This window comes from Lissotriton helveticus, chromosome 5_1 (genome assembly GCF_964261635.1).
Source record: "Lissotriton helveticus chromosome 5_1, aLisHel1.1, whole genome shotgun sequence".
Classification (NCBI taxonomy): domain Eukaryota; kingdom Metazoa; phylum Chordata; class Amphibia; order Caudata; family Salamandridae; genus Lissotriton; species Lissotriton helveticus.
The window spans coordinates 143,533,115-143,547,056 of NC_136065.1; the positions used below are offsets into that span (position 1 = coordinate 143,533,115).

The 13,942-nt window shown below is 46.9% G+C and overlaps 1 protein-coding gene across 1 annotated transcript in view; it reads right to left on the bottom strand.

The window, feature by feature from the left end:
- Window positions 1-13,942, bottom strand: part of NOTCH1 (notch receptor 1) — a 101,120-nt gene that overhangs the window by 34,280 nt on the left and 52,898 nt on the right. The window contains exons 5-10 of the mRNA XM_078641922.1: window positions 6,789-6,911; window positions 5,916-6,149; window positions 4,638-4,793; window positions 4,259-4,444; window positions 3,827-3,940; window positions 1,031-1,144 (exon numbers count right to left, since the gene is read on the bottom strand). Of these exons, the coding sequence (XP_078498048.1) occupies window positions 1,031-1,144; window positions 3,827-3,940; window positions 4,259-4,444; window positions 4,638-4,793; window positions 5,916-6,149; window positions 6,789-6,911 (927 nt within the window). The remainder of the gene's footprint in view (window positions 1-1,030; window positions 1,145-3,826; window positions 3,941-4,258; window positions 4,445-4,637; window positions 4,794-5,915; window positions 6,150-6,788; window positions 6,912-13,942) is intronic.

Consider the following 13,942-nt stretch of genomic DNA (forward strand, 5'->3'; position numbering starts at 1 on the left):
GGCTCATATCTTCGCTTTTTGTCCAGGCTCTCCTTTGGTTTCACTCGCAGCCTCGACAGTTGCTGCCCTCCCATTGGTTAATCTGTTGGAAATGCTCAGTAGAATGTTTTCCCCTAGAAGCAGCCTCCTCAACGCTGATTAAAAGCCGCCCTTTACCCAACGAGCCATGCTCATTTATTTATTTATTTTATTCGATTTATATAGCACAATTATAACCCGGGGGTCTCTAAGCGCTTTGTCAGGTAGCACAACAAATTCCTAAAGGGCCCTACCAGGAGTTAAAGGAGTTAAAGGCCACCCCAGGCCCTCTGAAAAAGAACAGTTTTCAGCTTCTTTCGGAAGGACATCTGATTGGACTCCTTCCGCAGATCAGATGGCAGATTATTCCAAACTGCTGGGAGGGTATTGGAGATGGCACGGCCACCCACTGTGGCCAGTCTGAAGCGTGGTTGGGTAAGAAGGATTGCTTCAGCAGATCTTATCGCCCTACCTGGTATATATGGAGTCAGACGGGTCTTGATGTATCCTGGGCCCTTGCCATAGAGTGATTTGTGTGCAATACAGAGCCCCTTAAAGAGCACCCTCTGCCTTACTGGCAGCCAGTGTAGCTCACGCATAAGTGGGGACGCATGCGAGTTCCTTGGTTTCTTAAAAATGAGCCTGGCGGCATCATTCATCACCACTTGGAGCTTATCCAAAAGTTTTTGGGGCAGTCCTAAATACAGTGAATTGCCATAATCCAACCTTGATAGTATCATTGCGGAAACCGCATGTCTGTTGAATCGATTTATAAACCTACTGCACTCTCTATTCACTCTGATATGTCTTTGGAAATTGAGAGGTCAAAATGTTTGTTGTGAGAACTAAAACAGAAGACTTCCAAATAGTTATTTATTTGTGACAGTTGAATCCGCTAACATTCTCATTGCTTGCAATTTTAAGACATTTATTAAGCATGCAGTAGGTGATTAAGGGAATTCCCAAGCATCATCTTACAACAATGTTCCTCCTTCCCAGGCTGATTACATACCTTCTGCACAGTCACACGTGTATGAATTTGCACCGTCCAGACATTTGGCTCCATTCTTGCATGGAGTACTGGCACACTCATCAATGTCGTACTGGCAGAGGGGACCATTAAAACCTGCAAGAGAGCAAAATGCGTCAATAACATCGTTCATGGTGACTTTTGTCATTGGATTAAAGTATTCATTACATATTACATCACTCTGGCCCTCTCACACGCATGACGGGCAATGTGGTCTGGTCCATGGGCCTTATTGTGACACCAGTCGTTTGCCGGCTTCCTGCCCATGCGATATGGAAATACGACTGAAACCTGTCAAACCCCACCACCACCATACACCGGGAGCATGAGATGCGGCAACAGGAACCAGAAACAGCCCATCACCACCGCTCCGTCACATACATGTCTCACTAAATTAATGCTAGGTTTTATTCACAATTCTGGTTTAATACAATTTGAAAGCAGCAATTAGCGATGCTATGGCGAACGTGTCCATGTCAGAAGGATCGTGGCTGTTATCCGGGGCAATTTGTTTGCAGGCTAGGGGTAAAGAAATTCTCATCTGACCCTCCTAATTCACAAAAAAAGCCCCTGCCTTCTGTAAAGTTCTATACAAACTCATGCAGCTCTCCCCAGGAAGGATTAACAGCCATGCCTGGCTTTCACCGGCTCCTCGCTGGACCCCTCCTTTCAATTCCCAACAATAAGGTGGTGAAAAGATTTCCCCTGCTGTCCCCAAGCATAAAACGTTCCGGCATACCTCTACCTCTTACCATTGCAAACCAAATTCCTCGCGAGAGCAGGCCTTTGTCCCCCTGCCTCGATTTCGCCTTTGAGTGCAGGAATGACCTCAGCCTTGCCTCGCGAGCATGCAAATCGTAAAGGATGCAAGTCTTAAAAATTCTGCTGGCGCCCGCCTTAAGAGTGCACCCATGACATGAGCCCTTTCTATGTAGGCGTAGGAAGGCGGGAGAGAGGAGCTCGTGCCCCTTTGATCGAAGCTTTTACCACCCCAGGACAAAGCTACAGGATTTATTTCCATCCCTATGGATTCTGACACGTCCAGGAGCCCACACCGGGTTTCCATGGATAGGATTCTGGGGGAATGTGAATGGAGGCCCAGGCAGGCATTGAAGCGCTGTCTCTCCATTCTGAGCAGAACATATAAATCTTCGACGCCAGGATGAAATGGCTCCCCATTCCCTCTGCACTGCCACCTTCCTCTTACCCATAGGCTCCTTCCTGGTCTCGCACCCTCATGCCTTGGGCAAACATAGGGTTCCTGTTCTAGATACTCTTAAGAAGAGGCGATGTTTGTCAGAATTCAGCTTGCTTACTCTATCATGTTTAAAACTATGGGTCATATTATCAACAACTAGCGATATTTATCGCTAAATGGGCTTAGCGATATTTTTTTATCGCCGCGCATCGACGGATTTTATCGCAGAGATAATGTGCTATTAGCAACGTTTATCTCCAAAGCGATAAAATATCCGTAGATAGCGGTGAAATGCAGGAATATCGCGGGAAATCCAGCGATATTCAGGCATTGTCGCTAATAGGGTCTTAACCTGAATATCCACCTCCAATTGGATATACAGGTTAAGACGTTGTCTGAGCAGGCATTAGGTTTTGGCGATATTCGCGCCGAGCGCAAATTTTTTTATCGCTTCACCTGCGATGATAATAGGCGATAGTGATGTTAGCGACTGCTTTCAGTCGCTAACAGGTTGGGTACGCCAACTTTGCATGTCATTAGCGATAAATATCGCTGACATGCAAAGCGGGCCCCAAACCAGTCGCTATCGCCTACAAGCTGTCGCTAACTGCTGTTAGCGATAGCTTGCTAATAGGGTGATAAAATTATCGTGAAAAACGGCCGCAAAAGCGACGATAATCTCATATCGCCCGCCTTGATAATATGCCCCTATCAACCTTAATGAACATAACACTGAACCTGAAGAAGCAGGATATGGAAGAAATAATGCAGAAAACCCTGCATATTTCATTTTTCAGGCTACTTTTCTTTACGGCTGAATTGCACCTTTCAACCACGGTTATTTTTAACACTGTGTTAGCCCACGTTCGTAATGAGTTCATTCTTACAGACGGATTATGGATAAAACAGTGAAGAGCAGATATAAAAAAATAGTCAAGACTGGTGTGCCGCAAGGTAAGAGAAATTGACAAAGAAGCAACGACTAATGAAAAATATTTAAAATTCTGCATGTTTGTGCAGAGTACATACAGACATATCAGTGGCACTGGGAATGTAAACACACCCTGGACTAAAATGCACTTTGATGTCAGGCTAATAACATTGTGCTTCACGTAAATGCTAATTAACAATAACAACAAGCAGACAGAAGACACACAAACATAGAACTACACATCAACAATTCAGAACACTGGAAGGAAATCATACATCCTGAGTACACTTGCAGAAGGACTTTTACAAACTGACTCCAAACTTGATGAATTTGAGGAAGAACATGAAAAGCATCTTGACTCACATCTAGAAATGCTAATCTGACAGTCACATAAAAAGTCTTAACTTCACATTTGTGCAGCAGAGAATCTAAAAACAGAGGAGACATACTGGGACACAGCGAGTTTACCACTGACGTCATGGTAAGTGCTATTGACTCTGTCGATGGTCGGTGCCCTAGCAAATAACTTTAAAATACATTTCAGGACCCGAACACCAATGGGCAAAATAGTGAACAGCATGTGAATCTAGAAGAGATTCACACTGATGAAGCCTAGGCTGACAAAAGGGCCATTGATCAGGTCACTTACCTATGGGGCACTCGCAATGAAACTCATTGATCTTGTCAATGCAGCGGCCGTTGTGCAAGCAGGGGCTGCTCGCGCACTCGTCTGTGTTTGTTTGACAGAAAACACCTTCGTAACCTGGAAAGTTAAAGTACAGAAGCTCAATATGGGCGTAAAGTCACTTACAAAGAATCCGCACCGCAGGTTTTGTGACAGCAAACACAAACAAGGGTTAGAATTTATTGGCTCATTCCATTTGCAATATCTGAATTGGTCCACCATAATAACTTCTGATAATAAAATGCTTCCACATTTTTTGTAAAAATGATTGCTGATTTTTGTTCCAAGGAGTACTTACTGCACTTGACATCTGTTGTACCATGTAAATTCTCCAAGTAAGGACACTGACCTAGTGGTCCATATCTGTCGGCACTTTCTCGGTGCCTATACACTGACCTGGCATGCAGATGCATTGGAATTCCCCAATCTGGTCCAGGCACGTGGCATCATTCTTGCATGGATTGGACAGGCATTCGTTGACATCCATCTCACAGCGGGGACCCGTGTATCCCGTGGAGCATTGGCACTGGAAGGATCCTAGGGTGTTCAGGCACCTGCCGGCATGCTCACAGGGGTTGGAACCTGCAAAAAGGAAGGACCTGCTTTAGGACTAACAAGTTTACTAATTCACAATAGCAAGCTCTTTGCAACTAAAACTTTATGGAAATGTGGTTGGTCGGGCTATCTTCATGCGGTGCATGCAACAAGGCCCGGTACATTGAGCTTAGAATTAGAGATTTGCAAGAAACTGGAAGATACATGAAATAATGTTTACCAAGAGAGCACTCGTCGACGTCTTGATTGCACGCTGGCCCCATGTAGCCAGAAGGACATGTGCAGATGGCCCTTCCATTCACTGGGTTGGTATCACAGTTGGCACCCTCATTGCAAGGGCTACTGATGCAGGCGTCATTGAGGTGGCAGAGGAGCCCTGTCAAAACATAGGCATCAAGTTAGGTGGCAGCACTTGTTAAGAACCCCCCTTATGTGTAATTAAGGGTGCTTGGTAGAAGATGTGTTGGGCGAGCTTTCGTTTCTGTAAGACAGCAAGAGGCTGACTGAGGCCTGTGCCTTAAAGAGACCATCTGGTGAATGATGTCACGAAAGGTCTCAAAACCTCTGCTGACATCATCAAACAAAGCAACAGTCTAGAACGCCTTCTGTTGATCATTGTTACTTATGCAGGACTGGATGGCCCCTTTAAACTACACAATACATTCATACTCCATGCCCTTTTACAACCTTGAAACATAGCAGACATTGGGTCAGTGGACGTCATATGACAAACATGTTACTGAGTGAGGTGGTAAGTTGAGGTTTGAAACTGACTATAACCCCATATGCTTGTTTTGATAGCCAAGAGTCCAAAATGAGGTACCTGCCCCTAGCTTAACTCCTTCCACGATGATAACGGAACCAGGGGCGCAACACAGGCCCCTGCAGCCCCCGCGGTGCTGGGGGGCCCTCACCCTTCAGGGGGCCCGTCAGCACCGCACTTCTGCTGGGGAGCTCTAGATTGAGTCCGGAGGGGGCCCCTTCACATACCCTGCAGGGGGGCCCCCTCAAGGTTTGTTACGCCACTGAACGGAACCGCTCCGTCATCAGCCGCGGTGGCGCTGTGCTGATGACGGAGCGGTTCCGTCATGGCCCGCTCGACGCGCCTGCGCAGCGCTGATTTTGAGCTTGCGCGGCGCGTTCTATTGAGCGGGCAGGGCCATGAAGGAACGGCTCCGTCATGAGCACAGCTCAACCGAGGCTGGTGACGGAGCGGTTCCGTCACCAGCATGGGCGCGCCGCGCGCCCCCCCGCCCCCTTAGCGCTGCGGCGGAATAGCCGCCGCAGCGAAGGTGTTAAGGCTCCTTGTAATATCTGCAGGGTTGCAAAAGCATACAAAATTGCTTATAATGGTACGGACAAGGCCGTGAGAGTTCGGTTGCTGAGGCGGAGTCTGGAAGAAGTACTGGACCCTTGTCATTGTAGAATAAAAAACAGGCAATAAGGTATGAACTCACTCTCCTGCCTCGAAGGGAGATAAAGATGTCGGATAGCTGACCTGTTCGTCCATGCGGGCACTCGCAGTAGAAAGATGCCACCCTGTCATGACAGGTGGCCCCACCGAAGCAGGCGGCGTTGGCACAATCGTCAATGTTCTCACTGCAGTCCTCGCCAGTCCAACCATTCACGCACACGCAGTTGTATCCTCCATAGGAATTGTGGCATGTGCCCCCATTCTGGCAGGCATTTGGCATCAGCTGGCATTCGTCAACATCCTCAGTACAGTACTGCCCTGCAATGAATAGACCAGAAGGCACATTTTCAAAAAATGCTTATTCCACCCAACAAAACCATAGCCCCCTCACAAACTTTTACAAAAAGAAACATTAAGGAAGTCAGGTTAAGCAATCATGCCTTCAAAATACTGCACTTCTCAAATTTCATTACTTAATATTTTTGTGTATTTTTTCACTGTTTTTATCAGACTCGATTCCAGGAAATGGGAAGGTCTGATGGAAGGGATCTGTCATTAACGACAACGTCCACGCCCTCAAAAAGGATGCCTACGAGACATATATGATAAGGAAAAGCAAAATATTCCCATATCACAAAAATCCGAGCATGGTAATTTGTTGGAAATACAACTACTTATTTCTCCACCTGAAACATGTCTGTCAACATTAAGAAAGGGGAAAGATGGCGGCTGCAAAGGGTTCGCTTTTAGTTATTAAAGTTGGAAAAAAGTTACAGAATTTACCCTGTACAAAATCACGAGAGGATGTTTCTGGGATTTTATGTACAAGACAATGATTTGGCCCTTAAAAGGGTGGAGTGGAACTTCCCCTTTCACTTCTGATCTGTAAGGCATTAAGGGTAACACAATACAGATGGCTGTCCCATGTAGGAGATGGGTGGCCCAACTGTGACTTACCTGTCCACTCTGGGGGGCACTGGCAGTTGTAAGTGTTCACCCCATCGACACAGGTCCCTCCGTTCTTACAGGTGTTACCGGGGCAGTCGTCAATGTTCACCTCACAGTTCTGGGAATCGAAACCTGGAATAAGAAAAATGTTTTGAGGGATGTTTTGAAACATGACCCAAAGTCTCGAAAGCAAGAGGTTACATTTTCACTTTTTCTCTTTCCCATGCCATAGAGGGCCATCAGAAGGGGGGTGGGGGGTAGAGAACATTATTCCCCAGGCCCGGGCCTTTTCCGGGCCCCACACTGGTGCTGCAACATGTATTTGTAGATTTCAAGTTAAGCTTGGCTTGGCTAACAATGGCAAGGCCGCTGATGCCACAAGATGGTACCGGATGCTGCATTTTCTCATACCTGCAGGACATAGTTAAAGGGAACTGGCGCTTATCCTGTGGGAGGCCTCCCTGAAGTTGTTGACCAAGGCCCCGCAAAAAAATTTGATAAGACGAACTTTATATATCATTGGACGGCAACCCCAGGTGCTAGACACATGGCACTGTAGTTTACAAAGTAGGTTAACATCCGAGCCCGATGGCGGAAAAAAACAATTTGAGGATGGAGCCGATGCCCATGCGCAATGTGGTCCAAAGGAGGAGTCACCTATCTCGTGACTTCCAAAGAACTTTTCAGGACAAAAACAACTGCAAACATCCGGGCCCAACACTAGGTGGCGATATATGCACAGTGTGTAATCTGCAGCTCATATGCCTCTAACATACAATAACACACCACACAGCCAGATGCTGCTACAAACTGAAGAAGTCTTGTCATCTTTAGAAAACGCATTGTCATGCCAAAACACAGTGTGTGTCAGAACTCCCATTCTAATGCTACAAGCACTCTGCTGCCGTTCGACCTCCCACTTTCCTTATTTAAAAGTATAACCAAGCACTGGCAAAGCCAATAGGCCCGGCCTATGATGCAGATACAAAGGAAGGAGCCAGAAGGAACGCACAGAGAGTTGTAAAGTAGTCCATCATGCAGTTGAAAGCTAGCACTCAAGAGGGTGCTAGGATACACAAACCAGCCAATAGCATTAGCCGAGATATGAATAAGCAACTGGGCGGAGCCCAGATGTGACTGACAAAATGTCCAGCCAATGGTTGAAAGAGGCTAGTTGAAGAAGGCTTAAGGGGGTATACCCAAAACCTATTCGGATGTGCTGTCAAACCCCAGACATAAGAATGGAAGATGCAGGATCCTTTAACATTCATCAGATTAAGACTTTTGTAAAAGGTGCTTCATGCTCAAATCCATGCACTGTTTATTTTTTCTGTGACACTGTGTTACAAACAACAAACGAGTCACTCTGTAAGATTTCTGAGCCAAGAGACGGTCACGTGCCGCTGCCCCAGACCTGTAAACACCGATCAGTCTTTGAAAATAATACCTCCTTCCCAGGACAATAAACCTAGACCTGTTGTTTGAATGGCTAACCAGACATGCGTGCACGGATTAGTCAATATTATATGGACTCCCTGTTGTACTGGAGGCGCGGGCATCCACTGGCACACACCAGGCACCGATATCACAGGGGCAGGTTACCTATTCATTTTTACGACTCTGGCTTGAGCAGCCATGATAAAGACGGGAGGTTTCCACTTAAGATGCCGCCAGACTGAATGAGGCCCTGCCACAAGCCTCACCTGTGCCCAGTTACTGATTAACCTGCCCACGCAGCACAGGTAACTGCGCGTCGATCTGAGCGATGAATGTTGGAAACCCTGCCCTCTTCTCAGGGGCTTTGTTCTTTTGACTTATCCACTCAGTTGTGTTTATAAAGCGCTTCTTAGCCCATAGGAAGCGCCTAGGTGCTTTCTGTGGACAAGTATCCTGTCACTCTGCTTCCTTTGGAACTGGTCGCTAAAATTAAACTACTTACGTACTTCCTTAGCCCAACTGCAACTCCTCTCCCCCCAAAAAAAAAACAACAAGCCCCATTTTAAGACTTTCACAACTATTACATACTGTATGAGCGGCTCGAAAATGATGTCCACGTTGCTCAGTGGCTAGATCCGGACCATATAAGTAATAAGTCACATACGTACTTACACAAAATAAGTGGGTTGTAACAGGGCCCAAGTGCTAAAAAAAGAAGTGGGGGGACGCTGTCACCGATAGTGATGTCACGACAGGAAGTGACATCACGAAAGTTGGCTTGCACCATCGGGCTCATTGCCTCCCCTCGCTCACCCCTTATATGCGATTGCATCTGAGAAGTCAGCGCGTGAGCAGCGTGCTGTGAGCTCCGATCTCGTCCGAGAGAGGCCAAAGAGTGAAGTCCATCTGTTTGGCAGGGGGACGGTGTCCACCCGGTAAAATAAGTGGGGGGACGCCGTCCACCCGCGTGGTACCCCGACTAGAGCCTGGCCTGGCCGTAGAGAAACATGTTAAAGCTCACATGTCGGTGCTCATGTGTTGCATAGGCCTGCCCGTGTCTGCTTATAAAAGACAAAAAGTCCTGTGTTTGTTCGGATCGAGGTGGCAATCGCTGGCCCCATTGAAGACAAAACACATTGGCCCAGTTTCTGCCTCGTATAAGAGATCGAAGCTGAAGTTTTACACCTCAGTCTGCCAGGGGCCCGGCAGTGTTTGGACCAAGGACCCGCCTTTGGCCCGGCTCGGCTCTGCCTGGTGTGAAAAGTGCAGGGTGGAGCCTGATCTCCGGTTCTGACCAATCAGGGCGAATGGATTGCTTTGTTGCTTCTGAACATTCCAAGAGAGCCCGCCTTTTTGCTATGGGCCATTTGGACATGTTTACTGTAAACAGATTCTCCTCAACCGAACCTTTAATTTGACCTTTCCCTGGTTGCCAACTCAAAACAGAGCAGTGAGCCCATGGGGGCCGAAAAAGATGGATTGCATCGGCACAACAACCCCCCCCCCAAACAGGTGCAACCTGACCCGGTTATTGCACCTGGAAGGAGGCTACCAAAACAGCCAGTCCCCATTGATACAACAATTACTGGCAAAACTAAGCCTTTGTTTCCAAAGTTTCAAACTGCCTGCGCCTGCACACTCCAGCCTCTGTGTACAGACAACAAACAAAAAATCACACATTCACTCGCGGCCGTTTGAGTGAAGTGCCGACAACTGATTTTTATGTTTTTTGTGCAAACAGACCCGGGGCACAGATAGAAAAATTAAGATATTAAATGTTCTTAGGCAAACACGGGGCAGCTGTTTACTGCAAGCCAAACACCGAGAGACTGATAAAAGGTATCTTCGTGAAGGCAGGCACTGCTTGGTAAGGTGTGTCCTGCCGGTGCAGCGGGCAGGTGGCTGGTTTCACAGCTTCTCAAACTAGAAAGAACTTGGGGGTTGGCTCGGTGATCTGATGGGGGGGCAATAAAGGACTGTCTGGAGCCCACGTGCATGCTCGTCGCCCCAACTCTGTTGCAACTACCTCCTGTCCGCATTTGGGATGCTGTTAAAGTGATAAAGCGGGATTCTTGTTAACTTCTTCCCTGTCTCTGCAGGGCCACAGTTGTGGTACAGGTTCACTGCTGCTCTTTTTCAGGGGCGGCCCCAATGACTGCCTGTTTTGCAGTGCTGCAGTAGTGGCACAAACGTAACACTACATTGTTAACGAGAACGGTAATGTAAATGTGTTGTATTTGTAAAGCGCACGGCTGCCCACGCGACAGGGCGTCCCGGCGCTGCACTCATACCGCTGTGGAGCCCTTCCTGGCTTTTCCATGTGAAATGTCCACTCCTGGGCACCCCCAAGGTGAAGCCAGGCATCCCAGCGCTGCTGGGGCCGTTGTGGAGATTAAGCAAGCTATTGCCCAGAGTCACAGAGTGGGACCCATGATCAGACTAGGCACCGAGGCGAGAATTATCAGGTCCAGGGAAATTGAGTCCAAGAGCCGCCGAGGCGGGAATTGAACCCTGGTCCCAGGCCAGACCTCTGCATCAGTGTCTGCCGCTCTAACCATTGAGCCACGCTTCTCTTCGGTAATGACCGGCTCCTCTACAATGCTGCCACATGGGAACACATGTAATGGATGATATGTTTGGAGGCCATACGTCACAGCTCGATTTGTATACATATATGGCGCATCACTGCGCACTACAAGTAACAGATGTTATTTTACCCAATTTTTGGAGCCCAATTTCCTGACCTCGACAAGAGTTGGCCTAGCTGGGATTCAGACACATGACCTTCAGACTACTACATATTTCACAAGCCAGCATGTCACTGGCAGCGCCATCTTGTCATGTCCTCTGCATGGCTACAGGGCTAGTACAATATAAGATTTGCTACAATACGCAACTTCAGCAGTGACTTCTAAGAACTTCACAACTGACACAAATGACATGCCTACTGGTGTGTACCTTATGACATGAAATCTCACCGCAGCTACGTGTAACCTCCTGACCCGGCATCAAAACAGCTCAGTAGGGCCCGGCCAGAGGAGAAGCCACTGCTCCATTTTCTTCCAAAGTTTTCTTTGAAGGAAACGTGACTAGTCAAAAGGCAAAGCTTGACTTCCTGTTTCGGAAATGCTTGCGAGTCTAGTGTTGAATTAAGCGACAATCTCGCTTCCCTTTTCTGTCAATGCTGCCATCCCCCAACACAGCCCATACAACATGCGCCATCATCAGCGCGGCGTCCTGCGCCTGAGACCCAGGGGTAATTCAGCGCTTAATTTGTTAAAAAAATAAGTGCCAGGGCTCTTGTCAGGAGGCCACTGCAGCTTGCACCACACATTGCCCCTGCAATGCTGCCAGTTACAGTAACAACACAACTTCTTCTCATACCATTCCTACAAGTGTGACCAAATGGACTATTTCAAGCCCCCAAATCTATGAAGGATGTCTTGGGCAGCAGGTAATAGTCATCCTTAATTGTATATTGAATTAATAATTAACAGTTGTTGTGGTCATCTCTAAATTAGGCAGACAGCGCCACCCAGTGGCAGACTGCCACAAGTGCCAGTGTTGACAATTAAGTGCCGGGGCCAGCACCGGCAACCACAGGCTCAAATTAAGCACTGGGTAATGTGTTCTATATACATGTGGTCATTAGTAGTAAGAGTGGTGGGCAGTGGGGTGGGGCGGGGTCGTCGAAGTTGACAGGTTAAGTAATATTAAATAAATAAAACCACTCACTTTGCGCTCGCTGCTTCACTGGTTTTTATTCATTATTTAATATTACTTAACCCGTCGTCGGTTCACTTCCACCCCCCCCCCCCCCACACACCACCACTCTTACCTGTGTTAGCCGCTACTGACTTGTGGCTGTGGTAGAAGTGCCCCCACCCCCTGCAACTTCTGGCAGTTTGTAAACAATAATGTATTGCTTGGCTAGGGGCCCAGTTGGGATATTTGATGCTTGCAAACAAATGATTGGCAGAATAGAAGCATGGTTTAAGTGGATATAATCCAAAAATTAATTAGGAGCAGTCGCATCTTAAAAAGTTTTTAAACTGAATTACACATATTTTACGTGCCACCAGATAAACTGTAAAGTTTTGACTTTGCTAGCTTCTACGTTCTTTGGCTCTCTATGTAACATACAACTCAGGGCTCCTTTTACAAGCTCTGCACTGCTCCCTACTGTCGAGAGGTGGCTGGGACGCCTACTGATGACATCACAGCATGGCTGCTCCCAAGTTCCCCTGAACGACAAGTCAGGCTGAGAAGACAAAGTCCTCAGGTAGGGCTGCTTCTACAGGCCAGAGAGCCCAACAGCAGCCAGTTTACAAGAGATTGGGTTTAATGGCCCTCCTTTAGCAGGAATTATGTTTTCTTTGCAAGGAAATGTGAAGGGGAAAACAATCTGCATTATTATCATTCAAAACTAATCTAACTACTCTTGGCCCATTCTGCATTCAGTCATTAGATTAAAAAAAGTTATCTGATTAACAATGGCCTCTAATAACCTTTCGATGTTGTCTTCACGGAATAAACTGTTTCTCTTATGTTTGATTTGTTTTTAGAATTCAGAGCACTTGAAATGTGTTAAGCTTGTCAAGTACAGCTGTGAACAGGAAATCCATCTTCTTTCCTGTCACTAAAATATCTACACGAAAAAAAAAAACACCTCGAAACTTGTTGAACTTTTCACTTATTGGTCGGCATGTTTTAGATTTGGCAGAAGGAAGGTGAGCAGCTGGTTCCCTTGTACAAGAAGGCGTGGTGCACAGAGTGGTCTCACCACTGTGGTATGGATGGACACCACACTTGAATCCGCGACAGAGGTTACCCCTGGGTGTCCGACACTGGCGCCCACGCCAACGTGACGCTGGTATGATGAACCACGAGTGGTAGGAAGACAGGCTCTTCTAAGATACCGCCTACCAATACCAGATCCTAGACACAGGCTTATTTGTCGATAACGCCTATTGGAATATGGCTATACAATAAAAACACATGTATATAATATTAACAAATTTAGTTTTCTTTCTAACCAGAAATGATGCTCTCAGAAAGCTCCTCAACTCATAAGCAATTTCCCTTTAGTGTCGGCACATGTGCATTCATCTAAAAAAGAACTGGCTGCCACTTACGGTGTAGGGTTGAAGCTTGGGTTGGGAGGAATCGACACACAGAAGACAAACTAGTAACTTTCTTTTTGCAGCCCTCCCAGGAGCATGCACATGATGCTGTGAAGCCTGTAGCATATTGCCTTTGCCTCTCTGGGAAGTAAGGTTGGCTCATCCTTGTTTGAAACCAGTTGTGGTCCTCTGAATGTGCACAGAGCCTAAAGTCAGGGCATCAAAGAAGGTGAGATACTTTGCTAGGGCAGGTGCCGCATAATAGCAGTTTCAAGAGAGAACCGACCTAATGGAGCCAACAGAGCGTAGTAACTGTTAATTGGAAAAGAGCCTTGCTAAGTCCTTCTGGAGTTTGTAGGTTGGGAGAGATCAGGTCATGAACAGGCTCTGGAAAGAATTTCCAATAAAAATCTAGAATATGACAATAGACAAGAGTGTCCTGTCCCATTAAATCCACTACCAGCTTACACACCGAGCACTTGAGTACATGTAACATGCCAAGTCTTTTCCAAGATTCTACTTCCAACATTCCCTCTGGTTCTAGAGTTTTTCAGATACTAAAAAAGGTTCACTTTTATATTGCTCGTCTTTGTCTTCCTTCCC